We start from the raw sequence: 25,816 nt of genomic DNA on the forward strand, positions 1-25,816 counted from the left end.
CTACTCCTTAAAACTACTTAAAAACGCCATGTAATGAGTAAACAAGAATCAGTGAGAATTGACACATTAAATATTTCAAAAAAGTGCCATTTATTAATACACTAAAACGATATACTCCTCATGAATTATAAAACAAGCTATATATATTTAGTAGTTTTTTTTAATCATTCCACGACTGAAGAGGCCCTGTGCTTTAATTTGAAGAGGTCTATCATGATTTTTTGTCTGCCAATGCAGATAGAAAAGCTACATTTCTCGTTAAGAAAGTTTGCATGATGTGCAACGTTTATCTAGGCTACTTTAAGGACACAAATGCACAAGCACAAGCTTAAGGTTTGATGAACCTTAAGGTGGTGTTTTGCTTATTATTAAGATGTAGGCTACTTTGTTGAATGAAAGGTAGGCTAATATACTGTAGCCTAATAATAATAAAACGGTGAGAACATCATCATCAGTCAAGACTCAGATACCCGCACACCAAACTAATGCAATCATACAGTAGCATGCCATACAGTTTGTCCACCACTTGTTTTTGGCTCAGTTTTATCAAGGGGCAAAGTGTTTTAAGGGGAGTTCTGCTTACCGCAGGTTCTACCCTCACTCCCTCATCTCTGTCCCTCTCCTCCAAGGGCCGACTGGCCATCTGGCATACTGGGCACTTTCCTGGTGGGCCGATGTGCTTTTTGGTCCGACCGCCAACACATTTTTTTTTTTGTCCGGCCCATGAACCGGCCCATAGAAGTGGTAGGCCTAGATTGGCGGCCAATTGTTTTTTCAATTGACACTGGGCTGGCCCAAAACACTTTAGTCAAAAATATCACATAAGCTAGGTTTTCTGTCCTTACACATACACCCCCTACTTTCATAATGAAATGGTAACACATAATGATGCGTGGCAAGAAAGATAAACACACAGTGACAGAAGGTCTGGAAGGTACACAAACGGAGACGAAGCAAGACGAGTCTAAAATGAAACGAAGTTACCCAAGCGGCTCTCAAATAAAAGAAAAAAGCAAAAAGACGCCGATAAATATTTGGCAACGCTGCAAAAGATGACAAACTTTCAGTGTGCATCTGCTAGGCTAGAATAGTGACAGAGATCGTGGAGAAGAAATGCAAAGGAAGTGCAGAGCTGCGTGAGAAAAAGAAACAGCTGGCCGTTAAGGCAGACCTCGTGTGTGTTTATCTTTCGCGCCGCGCACCGTTACGGACTAGTCCATTTCATTGTGAAAGTAGGGGGTGTATGTGTAGGGACAGAAAACTTAGCCTATGTGATATGTTTGACTAAAGTCTTTTGGGCCAGCCCAGTGTCAATTGAAAAAACATTGGGGCGCCAATCTAGGCCTACAATCTAGGCCTACTACTTTTATGGGCCGGAAATCTGTCGGCGGTCGGGCAAAAAGCACATCGGCCCACCGGGAAAGTGCCCGGTATGCCAGATGTCCAGTCCACCCCTGGATGCATGTAGCATTGCCATGCAGGCGTCGGATGGTGAGCTGGCCTCCATGCTTCCTTTGGTTGCCAGCTGGATATCGGGAGCTGTGGTGTCCTTTTGCTGGATCCTGCAGTGCCGGTGCCATTGAACCGGTTGACTCTTTTTCTGTGTGCCGATCTGACGGACACATTTTGCTTTATGACATGTACAAGTTTAAGGAGCTGATGGGATAACATTTCACTGGAATTGTACCTCGTACAACTTCATGTGACCAATTAAATTGAGTGATTGATTTCAACTTATGTCTCCGTCTTCTGAATCTCTCTCTCTCTCTCTCTCTCTCTCTCTCCACTTTCCTCTGCTTAGTAAAGTAAAAAATATATAGGAAAGAGTCAATATGTCATTCTTGAAAGTCGTCTTCACTGAGGACTTGCTGTGGGTTTTTGCTGATGTAAGGCTGGATTTGTTGCGGTAGGGAGAAGAGAGGAGATTCCTGAATAATGCATCAAAGCCATGTTCTAAAAATCACACATCCCCGAAAATAGTGTGTGCATGTCTCAAATACATGTGCATATTGGATGGGAATATCTACACCTTGCAGCTCCTCATTTGCAAACAGCATGTTCACTTACAACTGCTCCACATGTTTTTGATTAAGACTTGAAACTGACCATTTTAAATAGGGTGCCACAGTAATATTCTATTGTGCCTGTCCAGAATATCCCTGCTACTCAGGTTACATTGCACAAAACACCTGAGGGCATGTGTTCCCTCTGGTTTACTTTTCTGTGTTCGTTGTGTTGTTTCAGTCACATGGAGCCTTCTAGAGGTTTTACCTGCCTCATTGTTGTGAGGATTAGACTGGCCAGGTTTCCTTATTTAGAGGCTAACACACAGTCATTACTGTGTTACCCATCGTAAACAAGACATCACCCTTATCGACGTGAGCAAAGCTCCCTTCAAGGCAAGCAATTAACCTGTTAGAAAATGCCTCTCATCCTCACTTTTTCTTCTCCTTTTACCTCCTCTATTAACAGTTTACAAATGTTTTGGTGATGTAAGCAATTGTAAATGTCACCTGGGGAGCAGGGAAGATTTTTTTCAATCTGTTTAGAACTATAGGTAAAGCCTTAGGATAATAAACTGCATCCACCATAGTTCAATTCCTTGTTTTTAGGTGCTTAGAGTCCATTGGCTGAACGCCCAAGGATTCTTTTTCTCCCATATTTATCTCTGAGCACAGGAAAAAGTGTGCAAATTTGAATTTTTCATTATTCATTAAGACACACTTAATCCCCATTTGAAAGGACGGGTTTAGCAGCATTTGAATGGCAAATGAAGCAGGACTGGAACTGCAAAATTTTGATTAGCTCAAGAATTCAATTTCCACATATTAGGTAACATCATTTATCACCCGTGCCTTACACATTAGTTACAGCGGGTTCTCAAAATAAAATGGTGTGGTATGTTCAGTATCCTTATAAGAATCGCCAAGTGCACCTTTCAGTGAACATGAAGGAGGGTTCACGTAGGCAGGACATTTTGTTGGCAAGCGAGAAAGACGTTTTTGAGCAGATTGTGTTAGGTGGGCAGTTTGACAGGCTTGTGAAGAGCTGTGGGACCTCTGACAACATGTAGACCTCTCCTTTCCTCCTTGCTCTCCTTGATGGATGGACCCTCTATTTGACAATGTACTGTCAGGTGCTGTCAGATAAAACAAACTACTCTCTTTCTGTCCTTCTCCATCACCAGTTGTCAAGATATCAGCTCAAGGCGCAATATGTAAAATAATTTGCATGTGATTTAGTCTAGTCTACAACAGTACGTTTTTACTTAAATGTCATCATTCAGTATGTTTACATGCACACCAATATTCCACTATTATTTCCGAATATGACAATATTCCGAATTTGATACAGGTCATGGAAACAGCATATTCCGGTTGGATATTCCAAATAAGGCCTTTTTCCAAATATAGAATTTGACGTGGGATATTCCGGTATTATTCGGGTTTTAGAGGCATTCTTTGGACATGTATACAGCGCATTCGGAATATGCGTCTCGGGTCTCAATCAGGGTTTTTACAGTAGGCTTGCGGTCAGCTCTGTGCGTTGCTATGGTTGCTGTACACAAACCAACCAGCCAACAGTTTACAAGGCTGCAGACCCGATAAGAAGGAGAAACACAGCTACTTTTAAACATTATCAAAGACTTGGATATCAACAGGTTTATATGCGCACACTCAATAATTAAACATGTAACACATATTTAGTAGTTGTCTATGTTTCTTTCAGCTAGATGTATATTCTAGTTCAGGTAATTTGTTGACATTCTTTGACCATAATAGTTTTGGTAGGCATATGCATTGATTTTTCACATTTCAGGAACACTTCAGAACCACTTCCTAAACTAAAAGTCGTCACCATCAGTCTCTGATGCAGTGAAGCAAATCCACAAAACTCTTACAGCTCCTTCTGCTTTAAGTTGTTTTGGTTGTACAAATCCACTAACTATTCACTCTGATAACTTGCAAGTGGCTTTTTGTCAAGAATAATATATTCTTTCTTTCCTATCCTAAATGTCCTGCTTGGTGTTATATATTATACATTAACCAGCTAATGCATAATCTGGATATATTCTGTACCCTTATTGCCCTCTGCAACCTTTCTAACCATCTGGCCCCTGCTGGTGTAAAAGTGTTTCTCCCAGCTTCTCTGTTGTGTGAATGCATGCTGCAACATGCATGTACTGTACACTTGAATATACACATGTAAAAAGCCAGATGCCTTGCAGCAATGAAAATGTTTGGAGGTAAATGTCAGCTGGCAGTGGGAAGCCAAAAGCTGGAAAGAAATATTGCTTACATTCGTCTCCATCGCCTCTGCTTTAGGCCTTTCTACCCACAATATTTAGATGTTGAACTCATTCCCTTCAGAGCAAAACAAGCAGGCAGACATGGCCACACATCCCAGAGCTAAGCACAGCTGCTTGCTGTGTGCATCTGCAGCAACAAGACAGTTTTATAGCTCATATAATTTTTTTCTCTTGCTTCACTGTTGTGTCAAATCAGATTAAATGTGGCAAAATAATAATTGCACCTTGAAATCCAGGATGCAGTTATCATTGTGTCATATTATTTTACTGTGGCTCTGTGTGATAATGTGTTTGTTATACTTGTTAGGGCATTTGCAATATTTACACCAGTAAAACATTTTTTTTTAACAAAATAATTTAAATCTGTCAGGTATGTCACAGGAGAAATATTTGGTCAGATTACATTTTCTTTCACTAAAGTTGCTGTGATCATTTAAGACTCATGTCATGACTTTTTCCTAACCTAAGATGTATTTATCTCTACCCCATAAGGCCCAAACAGTTTATATTGCTGGTGCTTTGATTACTTTAGAGCTGAAATGCTCAGTTAGTTGCCTGGGTTTTATCAAATCTGGCTTTAAGCTCTTTGGATGTAACAGACTGAGGCTGCATTGAAATCCCCTACAGTGCATTCACTGTAAAATTGCCAGAATCTCTGTGGTATTCAAGCTTCAGCAACATTAGAGCCGAGGAGAGGCCAGGGCAATATCGCCAACCACAAATGTGTTATCACTGAGCTAATAAATGAGGGTCTGATGTGGTGGTGAGTATGAGAAATTAAAATTTTGGATAATTATTTAAAGTTATTCACTAGTAGCATTAATTTAATTGATTTGTAGTATACATGCTCAATCAGAGAACATAATAGAATCACACAAAGTTTTAAGTTGTATAACAACACATGAGGACATTTCCGAAGGATATTTTCCTTCACCCCTTTCACATCTAATTGGTACATTCCTAATCCCACTGTACAACCTTATGTGGATTGTTGTGCTGCTAGCTGACACCTCTGATTTGCTGCTAGGCCTTGTCGTGACCCATTGTGTGTGTTTGTGTGTGTTTGTGTTTGTGTGTGTGTGTGTGTCTGTCTGTTGTTTCTGCACACATTTCAGTCTGTCTAAGCAATTTATGTCTTTCTCTCCTTTTGTTTTTTTGTATGACTAATTGACAGACCGTAAAGCAGGTAAATAACAGTGGCAGCTTGTTGTTTTGGCACATTAGTGAAATGTGTTCATACGTGGAATTGGTCAAAAGGATTGAATCACATCACTCAGGGTGGTGTAATGGGCTATTACATTTTGTGTGGGGTCTCTGAAGCTGTATGGTATCTTTTAACATAATAAGTAATGACAATGTTCTGTCCTCCAGTGGTGTTCAGGCTGTGAATGACTTAGCAGGAACAAACCCTACCATGAGGCTTTGCCTTACATGTTGATGGGCCATTGCCTGGTTAGCAAAATTGCTTAAATGGGTGTTTTCAACCCACTAAAATTAGATGATGGCTACTGACAGAGAAAGAGAGACCTAGACACCTAGATGTATGCGGCCATGAGTCATGTGGACCATGCAAATATTTAATAAGCTCCTGACTGTTGCCCACATCTTTATCTTAAAAACACAGCTTCAAGCATAAAGAGTGTTAGTGTTTGAAGTGTAACTAAACATCACTACGCACTGTTTCTAACTCACGATTCTAGACAGATATGACTTAATAATATTTTATAACCTGTCACATAGATCAGAAGCAGTCACAATAAATCTGAAATCTGAAACCGCATTCTCAGTATTTTTTATTGTAATCATTTTTTAACAAGCCCCTCATTAGATACCCGTCATTGACTGCCCTATCACTCATTTGATTACAAACCAGCGAAAGTTTCTGCATGCTTGCCAGCTGTGAATGCTTGGCACATAAAGTGTGTTTGTATGCCACTATGCTGCCACATTAGTAGGCATAAATTCACTGTAAATGTTTGAAATGTCTGTTTTCTTTTTTATCTTTAATTCTGTAAAAAAATAATCAAAAAAGTTGTAGTAGTAAGCTATTCTATGGATTTTATTTAATTATTTTTTTGATTATATTTTCATTTGCCATCACACTCACAGCTGACACTTTGCATACATCACCTCCAAGTTCAAGTTCAAGTTCAAGTCAAGTCAAGTCAAGACTTGACTTGACTTGACATACAACACCTCCAAGTTATGTTTATTGTGTACACTGACCAACACTTGTGACAAAACAAATAAATTAACACAAACTGCAGGGAAATCAATTGGCCTCTGTTGTAAGGTCAAGGAAAACATGAAGAGAACAGAAAATGTGGAAAATGTTTTACACCCACACTGCATGTAGCATGCAGTGTAGCCCACTCAGCAACACAGCCCTCTGTTGTATCTTTAATACAACTGACAACTGACTATTTCAAAAGCAACAGTAATACATCTTGGTAAGAATAAATGTGTCACAACAGCCACACATTATAAATCACCCAGAGTGATAATACAGTGGCAGACATCTTTTCTTGGTCTTTAATTCATAAATAAATGGTTTTAATCGGAATGTGAATTTTACGAGAAAGTTCACATAGGTTTCTTGTTTCTATGTAAATTAGAACAAAGTAAAGCCTGCAGCTAGGGTGGAACATTTTGAATAAAATGTTTTCAATATTGCAGAAAGTCACTGAAAATGTCACCGTATTGAACAGAGGGAGAAAGAATTGTAGTTGCGGTTTCGATCTTTAATCCCCAAGGCAAGAGTTTTTAAGAAAACCAACTGATACTACAAAAGTATAACAATAACACTGAAATGCTGGGCTGTCAGAGGCTTGAAATTAGATTTAAAATGTGCTTTATCTTTCTTGAGCTAAATGTTCATTTAGATGAACATTTAGATCATTTAGTTTTTTTTAAATAAATGGTATGAAAGGCCAAACACACTCATCCAGCTTCACAGGCTACCGCAGGTGGTTGTGTGAGTGTTTGATCTCAGCAGCTGATGTTTTACAGCTTGCAAAGGCTGGACAGAAACCTAATGAAGCTAGCAGTGTAGAGTGACAACAGATGGGTGTTATCGACAGGAAAGAAGAGATAGACAGTGAAACCAGAGTGTGAGGATGATTGGTTTGATGATTGTAGCTACCAGTCCACCACCATGTTTTGGTCCGTATGGGACTTCAACTGCGACCCACCGGTTCCCAACCCAACTCCCTACAGACTGAGCTACTGCCACCCCATATGTGTTTGAGTATCTATATGCACATGTACATCTGCAGCTAATAAAAGTCATTACAAATGAGTACTCGGCTATACAGATAAATGTCGGATGGTTCATTATAGAGAGCAAATTAAGTCAAACTTCAACCACAGTAGTGACTCACTCCTCTGTTAATGTGTGTTATTTCCCCTTGTTCCCTGTGCATGCTTAAATATGTTTCATTTGCATACACAGCAAGTTAATCAAGTCCCTCTGGAAAACCCAGTGTTTGTATCATGCACATTTTGTCACTTAACGTGCAAGTCATTTTGATGGGTGTGTGTGACGGGGTGAAAGGAGTGTTTGTGTGTGTTACTTACAGCACCGGGCTGCCTTTGGCGGAAACCTGAGCACTTCAGAGATATAGCGAGGCGGACAGAATCTAAAAATACCACGGCTGAGTGAGCAGGGCTTAAGAAGAAGAAGCAGTGGCTGTCCACGCTGTCAGGCCTGCCTCTTGGTCTTCAGGCTGCACACTGCTGTCTCAGGATGAAATGAGAATTAGGCCTTTATAAGCAAACGGAAACAAATCCATATGAGACCAGACAGCTAATTTAAAGTGACAAGTAGAACAAGGGGGATTTTATGTCAGATATTGAACGTTTGATCTGTTTGGTGAGTCAGTGTGATATAAAGTGTATGAAACAGCTATAATGAGATCGCCAATGGATTGTTTGAGTGTTAATCAAAATAGGAAGGAGAATAAAAGATAATTGGAGCTCATGAGGAATGAGAGTGGATTGAAGGCAACACAGACCTTGACATCACATAAGCGTACTGCATTTCATAGTGTTTAAAATGTTGTGACCTCTTCTGCTTTGAATTCAAGGTCACGCCCTGTGGCCGTGTCCCTTTTCTCTTGTCATCTCTAGAATGACACATGGATGAAAACATTTACCCGCTGCACATCCTGCATCTCACCACCCCTGTCTTTCTAGCCCACGTACACAATCGGCCTCAGCGGACCATTACATGTCTAATACTGTCTGCACACAAAGGCACACAAAAGCTGGCTCTAGTCCTGGGCCTGTGGCAGGCATTAAAGGAAAACTGGCCACCGACACTTTCATCTGTCCGTCCATTTGTTTGTCCACCAAGGCTTCAAATGTAACCTTCTCTCCTTATGCACAGCCTCTGGCTGCACCTGATATGTGAAGTGCACTACAAAGTGTAAATGACTGTGGACCGACTCAGCGGTGGCTTGAATTGACTGTTGATGTCTCCCAAAGAGATATATTTCCGTTTGAAAAGTAGGCTGTTAGTGTTACTTGTTATTTATGGTCACTTAAATGGAGCCTGTCAGTGCTCTAAGTCAATATTCTTTATTCCTAAGAATTCTTCCTGAACAAAATTCTGAAAGAGCTCTAATTAAGATAAGTGCTTTAAAAATTCTATTGACAAGGAGTCTCATATGTCGTCGATGAAAAGAAATGTGTTCCTCTTACAAGTGAGCCCAAATTAGCATTTCCTGTACTAAGAAGATGTTGGTGACCAAGCTTGTATGATGAACAATTAAAACCTAAGATTTGAATTTTTGCTTTGGGAGCCAAGCTGTGAGAAAATTACTCTAGTTAGTCAAATCAAAAGCTTGAGTTGAATCCTAAAGATTTGAATTGCCCTCAACGGTGTGCTTCCTCTCTACTTTTCATCTGTGGTTCTTAGCTTCTTCTCTCACTATACAATAGCTGTAAATATAGTGCAGAGCTACTGAGGTTCAGGCTTGGTCCCTGCGCTTCTATGTGGACAAACATTTACATGACCTATAAAAGAACATTCACCATTCTGCTTCAGACTGCATGTGTATGAGAGTGAGTAAATAGCACAGTCAATCAGCAGCTAAACGGTTTTCTGCTTGTTCATTATGTCTGTATATGAAATAAATTGGTATATAAAAAAATGCACACACAGGTGCATGACCACCCACACATTCAAGTAAGCAGCAGACATGTACGTAGATACGCATGCCCACTCTGACATCCAGCCTTTTTTCTGTGGCTTCTACTTCCTGCATTTGTAGAGCACATACCCAGACGTTTTTTTCTACCTCTGAAAACAGATATGAGTCTAATTACATTAAAAGTCTCATTTCATATTGATCCATCTGCACAAATAGCCATCTGAACAAGCAGAACAAGATTATTTAATGTTATTTATGTTCTTTATTTATTTCCCCTGGGTTTTGGTCCACCGCTGGGGAGGTGAGAAGGAGAGCAGCTTTGTGAGTTCATTGTGTGTGCCGTTGCCTGCTGAGCTTCCGAGCATAAAAAAAAAACAGCCTGTGAGAGGACGGTTTCACTTTCTTGGCCTGCATGATGATTGCAGTAGGAGACACATCAAGAAACACAGCGAGTGCAAACTCAGGTAGTACACCAGAATTTTCACTTCATGTGTTTCTATTAAGATGGTGACAGGAAATTCATTGCTCGAGACTTTGTGACCCTCATTCATGCTTTGATTTTTGTCTTTTTCTCATGAGGGAAATTCCTCTTTGTGCTCATTTCAGAAGAGGTAGTTCAGTTTTAGATTGTAACAGCTACTCCACACGAGTACCAACACATTTGTCTTTGTAATTGAATGAAATGATGTAATTTCATTTGACATCATCTGCTATGACTAACATAATGCAGTTGCCTTAGCCGCTATGAATCATCACCAGATGTGTACGTCTGTGTGAGCGCTCATTCACTATTGTACATAGTGAATCATGTCCCATAGGTTTGTGTGATAGACTGTTTTGTGAGGCTGTGTGAGCATTTGTGTTGGTGTAGTGCCTTTACAACTCCACATGTGCATTCACATGAACCTGCAGGTATGTCTGTACATCAGTATGTGCAGCACAGCCTGTAAGGATAGAATGTGTTGGACTTAATGAGTTGGGCTCCTACACTAAAGTCCTCAGTGCAAACTTAATCCTGAGGGCTAGATATGAACGAGAGCTAAAAATAGTCCCCGTAGCTACAGCAACATGCATAGCAGGATATCGTTGTCTGGTAGATGATGATAATGATGATGATGATGAGGAGGAGGAAAAGACCAAGAGAAGGGAGTGGGGGGGAAGGAAAGATTAGTAAGAAAAGACGTACTATAAGAAGAGAAATTTACAAGATGTGAAAGATAGAAAAGCTAATCAATAAATATAGAAAATGACATTCATCTGAGTGTTTTAGGGGAAAGCTTTTTGATTTTATAATAATGTGGCATTTGGGATACTTTTAATATTTGAATAACTCGGGATGCATGCAACTAACAACAGCTCTAGATAAACTGATTGTATGTAGATGTAATGGACAAAGGAAGGTTTAGACATTAAGACGAGAGCACACCCCCAGTTGGTACATAGATGGTCTAAATAAATAGACAGCTCAGGCTAATAATGGATTGAGATTTTGATTAGAGACAGAGAGATAAAAAGACAGGATCTAGCTCCATCATTAATGCTGTCCGTCTGAAACTCTAATTATAACTAAACACACTGCCCTCTTTCCTTCTCCCTCACTCCCTCTCTATCCTCTGTTACTAACCCTACACAATGCTTGACAATCTGAACAAAGCTTCCCTGAGGCCCCTAATCTAATAGAGCAGTCTCAAGACACACACACACACACACACACACACACACACACACACACACACACACACACACACACACACACACACGGTTAGTCAGATAAAAGGAGATAAATTGGACACTGAGTGAGGAATGACATAGAGAAAGGGAGCTTTTCTTTTCCAGGTCTCCAAGGGTTGTTGGTGTGGTGTTCATCATGAGGGAGCTCTGGTGGGAGCTCATTGTTCCCTTCTTTGTGTAGATGTGTGTCCATCTGCTGCGAGCCCCTTCAGGGCTCAGTCTGTTTTATCAGGTCTGTGTGAGAGTGCCCACTCTGATCCTGCAGTACAGTCAACACTCGTGAAGCAGTGTATCGATTTGGGGGGGCTGGTGAACACAGAGTAAAGGCAGAGACTGGTGCAGAGCTGTGTAAGACATGCAGCTCAGTATGACCTGGGATGTAAATGCAATAGATATAAAGAAGGTAATGTTCAAATCGCAGAAGACAACTGACCAACCACTGACCTCTGTATGTGGGGCTCTGTCCTCTGTCAGTCTACTCTGCGGACATCTTTAGCTACTTTTCAGTGATTAAGCAGTGTACTATCGCTGATTTTATACTGCAATGTCACTGTTTTTTGTAATGGGTTGCTCTTTGGATGCTGCCCTGCTTTCACCATTGTCACACACACACACACACACACACACACACACACACACACACACACACACACACACAGCGCACACACGCACACACACACACACACACACACACACACACACACACACACACACACCTTAAACTACAAGGACAGGGCCAAGTGCACTGTTCAGACCAATCACGGTCTGCGTGGACCAATCAGAAACCAAATAAATAAAGTGTCAAGGCCTGGCACATTAAAGATGACTGTTTACAGCATTTTAAATCATCCCCTTATTTGTATATGATACTAATACGCATACGTGTATTTATGTACAGTACATAGTATTACGATGATGTCACGCAACATTTTCATCACTTTTTTCGACATGCTATACTATGACTTTTTATCACTTTTTTTGGCATGCTATGCTATGACTTTTTCAATTAATGTTTTCGACATGACTTTGACTATCTTATCACTTTTTTTCGACTTGCTATACTATGACTTTTTTATCACTTTTTCGACATACTATACTGACTTTTCACCACTTTTTTCGACATGCTATACTATGACATTTTTCAACATGCTATACTATGACTTTTTCATCACTTTTTTCGACGTGCTATACTATGACTTTTTTGATATACCACACTATGACGTTTTAATGGCTTTTTCCCGACATGCTATACTATGACTTTTTCATCACTTTTTTCGACATGCTATAATAGTACTGTTTTCAACTTAAACTATTTAGTGGTATGCTGGCTTAGAGGTTATCACTGCTGCCACCAGACATTCAGCAAGTATTCCCTGCAAACTCTTACCCTGTTTTGACACCCAGACCAGGTTGGACTTTTTTTTTCAACAAATGACTTTGTCGACATGCTACACTATGACTTTTTAATGACTTTTTTCATAAATTTTGTTAGACATGCTATGCTATTACTGAGTTTCTACAGTAGTTATTTAGTGGCACTCTGGCTTAGAGTTATTGCTGCTTGCAGGTAACCAGCAACTAATCACTGCAGACTCTGACCCAGGGTTCAATACCAAGTCTAGGCTAGATATTTTGATGACTTTTTCATTACTTTTTTGGACATACTATACTAAGACTTTTTTCAAATGCTATACAATTACTTTTTCATCACTTTTTTCGACATGCTATGCTATGAATTTTTATCACTATTTTTGGCATGCTATACTGTGACTTTTTCAATGTTTTCGACATGCTATTCTATGACTTTTTTATCACTTTATGGCATGCTATGCTATGACTTTTTTAATCAGTGTTTTCGACATGCTATACTATGACATTTTTCGACATTCTATACTATGACTTTTTTATCACTTTTCGACATACTATACTGACGATTCACCATTTTTTCGACATGCTATACTATGACATTTTACTATATGCCATACTATGACTTATTTTATCACTTTTTTGACATGCTATACTATGAGTTTTTTCGACATACTATACTATGACTTTTTATCACTTTTTTTCGACTTGCTACTTTTTTATCACTTTTTCGACATACTATACTGACTTTTCACCACTTTTTTCGACATGCTATACTATGACTTTTTTCGACATCCTATACTATGACTTTTTCATCACATTTTTCGACATGCTATACTATGACTTTTTCATCACATTTTTCGACATGCTATACTATGACTTTTTCATCACATTTTTCGACATGCTATACTATGACTTTTTTATCACTTTTTTGGCATGCTATGACTTTTTTCGACATACGATGCTATGACTTTTTTTAATACTTTTCTTCGACATGCTATACTATGACTTTTTATTACTTTTTCCAACATGCTATACTAGGACTTTTTTTCGATATACCATATGATTTTTTTAATGGCTTTTTTCGACAAATTATGCTATGACTGTTTTCCTCTTTCTATCGGTGTCCCAGTGGCCTTGTGGTTAACACTGCTTCAAATAGCACTAGTAAGTAATTGCTGCAGACTCTGAACCAGGTACGATATTCAGTCCAGGCTGGATATTTTTTTCGACATACAATGCTATACATTTTTCATCACTTTTTTTGACATGTTATACTATGACTTTTTTAATAAATTTTTTCGTCATGCTATAATAGTAGTGTTTTCAACTTAAATTATTTAGTGGTTTAGAAGTTATCACTGCTGCCAACAGATATCCAGCAAGTATTCCCTGCAGATTCTTACCCTGGTCGACACCCAGTCCAGGTTGGACATTTTTTTTCGACATACAATTCTCTGACTTTTTCGACATGCTACACATTGACTTTTTAATGGCTTTTTCGACATGCTATACTATGACTTTCTTATCACTTTTTTTCGACTTGCTATGCTATGACTTTTTTATCACTTTTTTTGACATGCTATACTATGACTTTTTTTTATCACTTTTTTGACATATACTGACTTTTCACCACTTGACATGCTATATCACTTTATCACTTTTTTCGGCATGCTATGACTTTTTCAATCAGTGTTTTCGAAAGGCTATACAATTATTTTTTATCACTTTTTTATGACATGCTATACTATGACTTTTTCTCACTTTTTTCGACATGCTATACTATGACTTTTTTATCACTTTTTTTGACAAGCTATGACTTTTTTAATCATCGTTTTCGACTTGCTATACTATGACATTTTTAATCACTTTTTTTGACATGATATACTATGACTTTGTATCACTTTTTTTGACATGCTATACTATGACTTTTTATCACTTTTCTTGGCATGCTATGACTTTTTTAATCAATTTTGTTGACATGGTATACTATGACTTTTTATCACTTTTTCGACATACTATACTGACTTTTCACCACCATTTTTTCGACATGCTATACTATGACATTTTTCAACATGCTATACTATGACTTTTCATCACTTTTTGCCCGAGCGCTATACTATGACTTTTTTGATATACCACACTATGGCCGTTTTAATGGCTTTTTCCCGACATGCTATACTATGACTTTTTCATCACTTTTTTCGACATGCTATAATAGTACTGTTTTCAACTTAAACTATTTAGTGGTATGCTGGCTTAGAGGTTATCACTGCTGCCACCAGACATTCAGCAAGTATTCCCTGCAGACTCTTACCCTGTTTTGACACCCAGACCAGGTTGGACTTTTTTTTTCAACAAATGACTTTGTCGACATGCTACACTATGACTTTTTAATGACTTTTTTCATAAATTTTGTTAGACATGCTATGCTATTACTGAGTTTCTACAGTAGTTATTTAGTGGCACTCTGGCTTAGAGTTATTGCTGCTTGCAGGTAACCAGCAACTAATCACTGCAGACTCTGACCCAGGGTTCAATACCAAGTCTAGGCTAGATATTTTGATGACTTTTTCATTACTTTTTTGGACATACTATACTAAGACTTTTTTCAAATGCTATACAATTACTTTTTCATCACTTTTTTCGACATGCTATGCTATGAATTTTTATCACTATTTTTGGCATGCTATACTGTGACTTTTTCAATGTTTTCGACATGCTATTCTATGACTTTTTTATCACTTTATGGCATGCTATGCTATGACTTTTTTAATCAGTGTTTTCGACATGCTATACTATGACATTTTTCGGCATTCTATACTATGACTTTTTTATCACTTTTCGACATACTATACTGACGATTCACCATTTTTTCGACATGCTATACTATGACATTTTTCTATATGCCATACTATGACTTATTTTATCACTTTTTTGACATGCTATACTATGAGTTTTTTCGACATACTATACTATGACTTTTTATCACTTTTTTTCGACTTGCTACTTTTTTATCACTTTTCGACATACTATACTGACTTTTCACCACTTTTTTCGACTATACTAGCTTGTATCATATGCAAGTAATTTTACGATCGACATAGATGCTATGACTTTTTTAATACTTTTCTTCGACATGCTACACTATGGCTTTTTATTACTTTTTCCAACATGCTATACTAGGACTTTTTCGTTATACCATATGATTTTTATTGGCTTTTTATGAACAAATTACTATGACTGTTTTCCTCTTTCTCGCTCGGTCCCAGTGGCCTTGTGGTTAACACTAAGCTTCCAAATAGCACTAGTAAGTAATTGCTGCAGACTCTGAACCAGGTACGATATTCAGTCCAGGCTGGATATTTTTTTCGACATACAATGCTATACATTTTTCATCACTTTTTTTGACATGTTATACTATGACTTTTTTAATAAATTTTTTCGTCATGCTATAATAGTAGTGTTTTCAACTTAAATTATTTAGTGGTTTAGAAGTTATCACTGCTGCCAACAGATATCCAGCAAGTATTCCCTGCAGATTCTTACCCTGGTCGACACCCAGTCCAGGTTGGACATTTTTTTTCGGACATACAATTCTCTGACTTTTTCGACATGCTACAGATTGACTTTTTAATGGCTTTTTCGACATGCTATACTATGACTTTCTTATCACTTTTTTTCGACTTGCTATGCTATGACTTTTTTATCACTTTTTTTGACATGCTATACTATGACTTTTTTTATCACTTTTTTGACATATACTGACTTTTCACCACTTGACATGCTATATCACTTTATCACTTTTTTCGGCATGCTATGACTTTTTCAATCAGTGTTTTCGAAAGGCTATACAATTATTTTTTATCACTTTTTTAACATGCTATACTATGACTTTTTCTCACTTTTTTCGACATGCTATACTATGACTTTTTTATCACTTTTTTTGACAAGCTATGACTTTTTTAATCAACGTTTTCGACTTGCTATACTATGACATTTTTAATCACTTTTTTTGACATGATATACTATGACTTTGTATCACTTTTTTTGACATGCTATACTATGACTTTTTATCACTTTTCTTGGCATGCTATGACTTTTTTAATCAATTTTGTTGACATGGTATACTATGACTTTTTTATCACTTTTTCGACATACTATACTGACTTTTCACCACTTTTTTCGACATGCTATACTATGACATTTTTCAACATGCTATACTATGACTTTTTCATCACTTTTTTCGACGTGCTATACTATGACTTTTTTGATATACCACACTATGACGTTTTAATGGCTTTTTCCCGACATGCTATACTATGACTTTTTCATCACTTTTTTCGACATGCTATAATAGTACTGTTTTCAACTTAAACTATTTAGTGGTATGCTGGCTTAGAGGTTATCACTGCTGCCACCAGACATTCAGCAAGTATTCCCTGCAGACTCTTACCCTGTTTTGACACCCAGACCAGGTTGGACTTTTTTTTTCAACAAATGACTTTGTCGACATGCTACACTATGACTTTTTAATGACTTTTTTCATAAATTTTGTTAGACATGCTATGCTATTACTGAGTTTCTACAGTAGTTATTTAGTGGCACTCTGGCTTAGAGTTATTGCTGCTTGCAGGTAACCAGCAACTAATCACTGCAGACTCTGACCCAGGGTTCAATACCAAGTCTAGGCTAGATATTTTGATGACTTTTTCATTACTTTTTTGGACATACTATACTAAGACTTTTTTCAAATGCTATACAATTACTTTTTCATCACTTTTTTCGACATGCTATGCTATGAATTTTTATCACTATTTTTGGCATGCTATACTGTGACTTTTTCAATGTTTTCGACATGCTATTCTATGACTTTTTTATCACTTTATGGCATGCTATGCTATGACTTTTTTAATCAGTGTTTTCGACATGCTATACTATGACATTTTTCGACATTCTATACTATGACTTTTTTATCACTTTTCGACATACTATACTGACGATTCACCATTTTTTCGACATGCTATACTATGACATTTTTCTATATGCCATACTATGACTTTTTCATCACATTTTTCGACATGCTATACTATGACTTTTTCATCACATTTTTCGACATGCTATACTATGACTTTTTTATCACTTTTTTGGCATGCTATGCTATGACTTTTTTCGACATACGATGCTATGACTTTTTTTAATACTTTTCTTCGACATGCTATACTATGACTTTTTATTACTTTTTCCAACATGCTATACTAGGACTTTTTTTTCGATATACCATATGATTTTTTAATGGCTTTTTTCGACAAATTATGCTATGACTGTTTTCCTCTTTCTACCGGTGTCCCAGTGGCCTTGTGGTTAACACTGCTTCAAATAGCACTAGTAAGTAATTGCTGCAGACTCTGAACCAGGTACGATATTCAGTCCAGGCTGGATATTTTTTTCGACATACAATGCTATACATTTTTCATCACTTTTTTTGACATGTTATACTATGACTTTTTTAATAAATTTTTTCGGTAATGCTATAATAGTAGTGTTTTCAACTTAAATTATTTAGTGGTTTAGAAGTTATCACTGCCTGCATTAGCACTCCAGCCCCGTTGGACATTTTTTTCGACATACAATTCTCTGACTTTTTCGACATGCTAACATTGACTTTTTAATGGCTTTTTCGACATGCTATACTATGACTTTCTTATCACTTTTTTTCGACTTGCTATGCTATGACTTTTTTATCACTTTTTTTGACATGCTATACTATGACTTTTTTTATCACTTTTTTGACATATACTGACTTTTCACCACTTGACATGCTACAGTGCCTTGCGAAAGTATTCGGCCCCCTTGAACTTTTCGACCTTTTGCCACATTTCAGGCCTCAAACATAAAGATATAAAACTGTAATTTTTTGTGAAGAATCAACAACAGGTGGGACACAATCATGAAGTGGAATGAAATTTATTGGATATTTCAAACCTTTTAAACAAATAAAAAACTGAAATATTGGGCGTGCAAAATTATTCAGCCCCCTTAAGTTAATACTTTGTGGCGCCACCTTTTGCTGCGATTACAGCTGTAAGTCGCTTGGGGTATGTCTCCATCAGTTTTGCACATCGAGAGACTGACATTTTTGCCCATTCCTCCTTGCAAAACAGCTCGAGCTCAGTGAGGTTGGATGGAGAGCGTTTGTGAACAGCAGTTTTCAGTTCTTTCCACAGATTCTCGATTGGATTCAGGTCTGGACTTTGACTTGGCCATTCTAACACCTGGATATGTTTATTTGTGAACCATTCCATTGTAGATTTTGCTTTATGTTTTGGATCATTGTCTTGTTGGAAGACAAATCTCCGTCCCAGTCTCAGGTCTTTTGCAGACTCCATCAGGTTTTCTTCCAGAATGGTCCTGTATTTGGCTCCATCCATCTTCCCATCAATTTTAACCATCTTCCCTGTCCCTGCTGAAGAAAAGCAGGCCCAAACCATGATGCTGCCACCACCATGTTTGACAGTGGGGATGGTGTGTTCAGGGTGATGAGCTGTGTTGCTTTTACGCCAAACATAACGTTTTGCATTGTTGCCAAAAAGTTCGATTTTGGTTTCATCTGACCAGAGCACCTTCTTCCACATGTTTGGTGTGTCTCCCCGAGGTTGCTTGTGGCAAACTTTCAACGACACTTTTTATGCATATCTTTAAGAAATGGCTTTCTTCTTGCCACTCTTCCATAAAGGCCAGATTTGTGCAGTATACGACTGATTGTTGTCCTATGGACAGAGTCTCCCACCTCAGCTGTAGATCTCTGCAGTTCATCCAGAGTGATCATGGGCCTCTTGGCTGCATCTCTGATCAGTCTTCTCCTTGTATGAGCTGAAAGTTTAGAGGGACGGCCGGGTCTTTGTAGATTTGTAGTGGTCTGATACTCCTTCCATTTCAATATTATCGCTTGCGCAGTGCTCCTTGTGATGTTTAAAGCTTGGGAAATCTTTTGTATCCAAATCCAGCTTTAAACTTCTCACAACAGTATCTCGGACCTGCCTGGTGTGTTCCTTGTTCTTCATGATGCTCTCTGCGCTTTACGGACCTCTGAGACTATCACAGAGCAGGTGCATTTATACGGAGACTTGATTACACACAGCTGGATTCTATTTATCATCATTAGTCATTTAGGTCAACATTGGATCATTCAGAGATCCTCACTGAACTTCTGGAGAGAGTTTGCTGCACTGAAAGTAAAGGGGGCTGAATAATTTTGCCGCCCACTTTTTCAGTTTTTATTTGTTAAAAAGTTTGAAATAGCCAATGAATTTCGTTCCACTTCATAATTGGGACCCACTTGTTGTTGATTCTTCACAAAAATTACAGTTTTATATCTTTATGTTTGAGGCCTGAAATGTGGCAAAAGGTCCGAAACGTTCAAGGGGCGAATACTTTAGTTAGGCATGTATACTATACTTTCTTATCACTTTTTTTTTGTATGTATATTTTTATCTTTTTATGATATGATTTTCATTTTGATAATACTTTTCACCACTTGACATGCTATATCACTTTATCACTTTTTTCGGCATGCTATGACTTTTTCAATCAGTGTTTTCGAAAGGCTATACAATTATTTTTTATCACTTTTTTATGACATGCTATATATGACTTTTTTGTCACTTTTTTTGGCATGCTATGACTTTTTTAATCACTTTTTTAACATGCTATACTATGACTTTTTCTCACTTTTTTCGACATGCTATACTATGACTTTTTTATCACTTTTTTTGACAAGCTATGACTTTTTTAATCAACGTTTTCGACTTGCTATACTATGACATTTTTAATCACCTTTTTTGACATGATATACTATGACTTTGTATCACTTTTTTTGACATGCTATACTATGACTTTTTATCACTTTTCTTGGCATGCTATGACTTTTTTAATCAATTTTGTTGACATGGTATACTATGACTTTTTTATCCCTTTTTTTGACATGCTATACTATGTTTTTTTTTCAACATGCTATACTATGACTTTTTTATCACTTATTTACAGGCTTACAGGTTATCACTGCTACCGACAAGCAACCAGGACCTTCAGAGAGTTGGGATGGCACTACACAATAACACATTGTGGTTATACTTTACTACCTGCTTAATTGTCTCCTCATTAGAGTATTTATTAAATGCTTCTGTGTAATTCATTAAGGTCTCCCGAACGGTCTTCACGTATGCGAAATTAGTTGTGCTGCTCCTGAGTTTTTCCTTAACAACCTATACAAAGACTTTTCGACATACCTATACTATGACTTTTCTTTTCAAAAAAATCTTAAAATATTCCAGTTTTGTTTAATACATTATTTCTATTATTCAACATTTCAATGAAATTCATACTAATCAAAACCATTCCCACTTTTCTAACTATTATCACTACTTCACCTTCTTCTTACACAATTATGCCAGCAATCCAGTTTAGCTTTGGCAATTTAGCTTTCAGCATTCAAATGCATTTTCTGCAGGAAATGCATTTTCTAGTTTCAGATGAAAGTGTTTGGGTGAGAGAAATTTGTAAGATAACTTTTGTATGTAAATTACATTTTGACTGTATTTAAAAAGGAGGCAATGTTTTCCCCTTCTTGTATGTCAGAAACATTATGAAGAGTTTCTTGTGAATTTCAGTGGACAGCAGATGGAACTTGCCCCAAGTAAAATGTTACTATATTTTGGTGGTAATTCAGGTTTGATATTACCCTGCATTATTATAATGTAGGTTATAATATGTTGGTCATGACTGTTTAAGGATATGTTTGTAAGACTTGCTCATTTTTGGTGGTTTGTTTTCCATGTTTTGCCTTATGTCCAGCACCTAACCCAATATGCAAACTTTAAAAATCTTTATCTCTCTTTTTTTTTCTAGTGGAGCAAGACGCGGAGCATGCACAGAGAGTCTCTGGGGCAGACCAAGGAGGGGCCACAGCCCCCCAGGTCAAGCTGAAAGAGAGACAGAAGTTCTTTGAGGAGGCCTTTCAGCAAGACATGGAGCAATACCTGTCCACTGGCTATCTGCAGATTGCTGAGAGGAGAGGTGAGAAAGAGGAGTGGCGAGGTCAGAAGTTCTTCAGATACCAGTCATGCTCTTTGATTATATTTAAACAGCTTGAAGTAGCATTTCTTTTGGTCTGAGGCCTGCAAAGGGTAAAATAATTGTTTACGTTGTTGTGTCTGTTACTTATTCAAGGGGGAATGCAAAGCCATCCAGCATTCAAATGAATTAGGTCCACAGTCCTGAAACCTCGACACTTCAACTACATATCACAAGATTGAGCCATATATAGCTTTCTGCAGCGAGGCTCCACACTCCTGAGTGCCTGTCGCTAAACACACAAGTAGAGCCATTACTTTGAAAAATGCCACAGTGCCATATAAATGTAGTCTTCCACTGGGATTGTAATAGAATATTGCTGCAGTTTACCCCATGTATTACTGCCAAAAGCCTTTGCTAAAATACCCAAAGGATGTGCTGAAATGAGGGACTGCATGAGACCCTGCACTAAAAGATGTATTGGACTCTACTTGCCCAGAGTTTGCAATGTGATTTTTCTTCTTCTTTTACTCATCTATTCTGCTCCCTTAATCCTCTGGAAATGGCTTATTAGAGAGGATTGTGAAGCGAAAGGAAAGAGACTTAGTAAAGGAGAGGGAGAGACTTATATTTTTACTGTGTTTTTTTTCTAACTCAATGCTGTGTTTTTCATAATCTCCATGACAAAATATGTCACCACAGTCAGGTTTAAATATGATGCTTTTTGGCTTTTTTCCCTTTCCTTTACTGTGTTATATATCTGTTTTGTGCATGTTATAAGTTTACAAAGTGAAAATCTCCAACAGAAAACACTGTTCACAAACTGCTCCAAACAACTCTATTGTAGTCCAGCCTTTACTTCCGTGACAAACGTGCGTCACTTTGTAACACACGTTATACACTCGCCTGGCTGCTAGCGTGGCACGCCCTCATACTGTGCTTCTTAATAGCTAGTTGTCCTTACCTAGCTACTGCACATGTGTGACTCCCAACAAAGATGGAACATAAGTGAGAAAACTCAACACTGTGTGTTGAGCTAAAACTCAACACACAGGGTGAAAAGAGGAGCTGCAGCAATGTGCAGTACAACAAAAATAAGGTGTTTAAAAAAAAAAATTAAACCATGTAAACATATCCTGGTACAACCTCTAAATACAATTATGAACCTGAAAATAAGCATAATATGAGCACTTTAAGGTGCAGTGAGTGAAATGTTCACAGCTCATAAGCTCATAGTCACTGTCTCGTGTTGCCTACATTCATTCACAGTAAAACAGACAGAGGAGATGTTTACATTTAGGCTTCACACTTCAAATTATGTGATTCACAGTACAAAGGCAAGCATGTGGGTTGCTCAATAAAAATCCACAACAGACCAATTCAAATCAACCAGTCATAATATGTTTAGTCACAGAGGGGGCTCGCATCACATTTCTGGTTTAAAACATCTGAAAATAAGGCAATGGTGTGAGAGCTCAATAACACACAGCACACTGCGACTTGTTATCCTTCACACAGCTACAAATCCCTACAGCAGGATGGTGCCACTGAAGAGCAAAGATACAGCTGGAGACAAGAGGGGGGAAAGATACAGACCAATTTCTGAAAGGAGTTAGTTGAGAAAAAGAGAGAAAGGGCTGCGGATGTCATGAGCCACTAAGCCATCAAAAGCCAATCTCAAGGGTTTTACACACACACACACACACACACACACACACACACACACACACACACACACACACACACACACACACACACACACACACACACACACACACACACACACACACACACAGTCTCTGCAATCTCACTACAGGCAAAAACAGTCCTTCGCAGCAGGAGAACCTTTTAGGCAAGGTCACAGTAGGGCTAAAAGAAGAACATGTTGGAGGCAGTCACATGGAAATGATGATCTCAACGCAATGCTTTTTGGGTCAAGACTTTTGCAACATAGCCATAGTGTTGGTTTGTGTGTGTGTGTGTGTGTGTGTGTGTGTGTGTGTGCACATTTGTATTCATGTGGTGGAAAGACAGCTTCATTTGGGTCTGAAAACTGACTCCACTTCCACCATTAGTTTTATGAGGCTGAATAGCTGCTATGTGGTAGTAATTGCGGAGCTGACAGGCGAGATGTGGAAATGCACATGAGAAGAGGCTTCATACTGAGAAGTTATTAGTAAGCATTAGACCCTTTTTCCTTTAAAGATGTGTCACAGAAAACACCACAGAGAATTTTTTTTTTTAGATTTTACACACCAATTTAGTAATATGTGTGTGAGTGAGTAATGATACACAGCATTTCCATTTGTGTGTATACACATTAAATCCATCTGGGTTTGTGTGTTACATGTATGTACATATGTACATAATATACCTAAGAATCACTTTAAATGTGTGTTACGTACATTTGTGGACAATCAAATAAATTGCCAAAGTTGAGTGATCTGAAAATATGATACTCACTTGTGTGTGATCTTGTGTTGCTATTAAAAGGACAGGGGGGAGACTTTTCAACAAAATAATATTTCCCTTCTTTCTCTCTTTCTTCACTCTTTATTCTGCTCTCCCTCCCTGTGCCGCCCTCCTCTGCTCTCCTCATTTCTTTGAGGTACGGTAGCCAATGGCATCTTCTCTCACTGCTGTGCGCCGACCAATCACCTCCCTTCTTCCTCTTGTGCTCGCAACTCTGCCCCCACCCCCCTTTCATCCCCACAGTGCACTGACTGGCTGTTTGTGACGCATGCAGTGTACATCATGATATTAAACAGGGGCGTTTATACCCCTGCAAGGTGGTGAATCCAGGACTGTAGTAGTTAGCGTGTTAGCTGGGGGTGGAAGACGAGTTTCCAGTCATTTAGTTGCATACTGGGTTTATTGCATTGCTTGGCCATGATCTGTGCTTTCATTGTACATGAATTTAATTTTAAGGTGTTTTACCCAGCCCTGAAATATACATGTGGGTACCATGAGAATGATTTACTTGTTAAGGTTGATTCCAATATTTTCAACCGGTAAAAGATGAATGTGTTCATTTGAGTTCTCTTTCAGGAGGTTCTTCGCTTCTGAGCCACTGAAATCTGTCCACTTATAGGCTCACGTCTGTCTTAAATCAATACTTACATGCCCATATGTAGATCGAAACAGATGTAGTTTGCTGCAATTGTCCCTCCTCTCAAGTGATGGAATGTAGGTTCTGTACTTTCAGTAAGTGCAATTGTGAGGTACTTGAACTTTACTTGAGTATTTATATTTCATGCTACTTAACGTTCTGTGCAATTTTTAACAGTCAAACTTAACAGTCTAAGCTTGTTGAATCAGGCATCGTCCAGTTGGTCTTTTTAGTATGAAATTCCCTCCTTGTGTTAGTAGAGGCTCAGCTAGGAAACACAAAGAGGGACATTTTTACTAAACTCTGTACCTTTAAACTGTATTCAAATTTGTACATTAAATTTGGACAATACTCACTCCATGCCACAAATTCAAACTGCTGAAGCCTGATATTAGCCTCAGCTGAATTTAAGTCACACATCTTTTGTTGTTGCATCAGGGAGGGATCTTCTCACGGCCACTATGACTACGAGCAAGGACTACAACAACCAATTACTCTTTCAATGTACATATGGGCATTAGAGTATTAAGATCATTTTGAAAAAAATGTGAACCTATTCTTTAATGATGTTGTAGATGTTGCTTTTCACCTTCATATACAGCTTCCCACATACAGTGACACCTGGCAATTCATTATTGTGGTAATGCTTTGGATCATAAGGTAAACAAAATGTTATTAATGTGCTTACTCATTTCAAATGCCATCCAGCTTGAATGTGCCCATTTGCTTCTGCTTGGCAAATTTTGAAACGAAAAAAACTCACTGTTTTCCTGGACTCAGCCCCTTGCTGCTGCCTTCCTCAATCTCGTGCGAGGCTAATATCTTGCTGTCTCATGTCGTGTCCAGAGCCAATAGGAAGCATGTCATCCATGGAGGTGAACGTGGACATGCTGGAGCAGATGGATCTGATGGACATGTCTGACCACGAAGCCCTGGATGTGTTTCTGCACTCTGGGGGAGAGGACAACAGTACTGCCTCGCCTGTCGCAGGTAGGCGGACGTGGACACACACACACACACACACACACACACACACAAACGCACACACACACGCACATACACACACACACACACCAA

The 25,816-nt window shown here is 38.3% G+C and overlaps 1 protein-coding gene across 4 annotated transcripts in view; it reads left to right on the forward strand.

Annotated features, from left to right (window-relative positions):
- Nucleotides 1-25,816, forward strand: part of dtnbp1b (dystrobrevin binding protein 1b) — a 43,433-nt gene that overhangs the window by 12,170 nt on the left and 5,447 nt on the right. Inside the window, exons 1-3 of one of the 4 annotated variants that reach the window (XM_039820631.1) lie at nucleotides 9,635-9,926; nucleotides 21,466-21,654; nucleotides 25,586-25,729. In XM_039820631.1, the coding sequence (XP_039676565.1) occupies nucleotides 9,875-9,926; nucleotides 21,466-21,654; nucleotides 25,586-25,729 (385 nt within the window). In that variant the 5' untranslated portion in view covers nucleotides 9,635-9,874. Of the gene's footprint in view, nucleotides 1-9,634; nucleotides 9,927-21,465; nucleotides 21,655-25,585; nucleotides 25,730-25,816 lie in introns of those variants that run through there. The other 3 variants (XM_039820633.1, XM_039820634.1, XM_039820632.1) reach the window with 3 other exon arrangements.

This window comes from Perca fluviatilis, chromosome 13, assembly GCF_010015445.1.
Source record: "Perca fluviatilis chromosome 13, GENO_Pfluv_1.0, whole genome shotgun sequence".
In the NCBI taxonomy this organism is placed as follows: domain Eukaryota; kingdom Metazoa; phylum Chordata; class Actinopteri; order Perciformes; family Percidae; genus Perca; species Perca fluviatilis.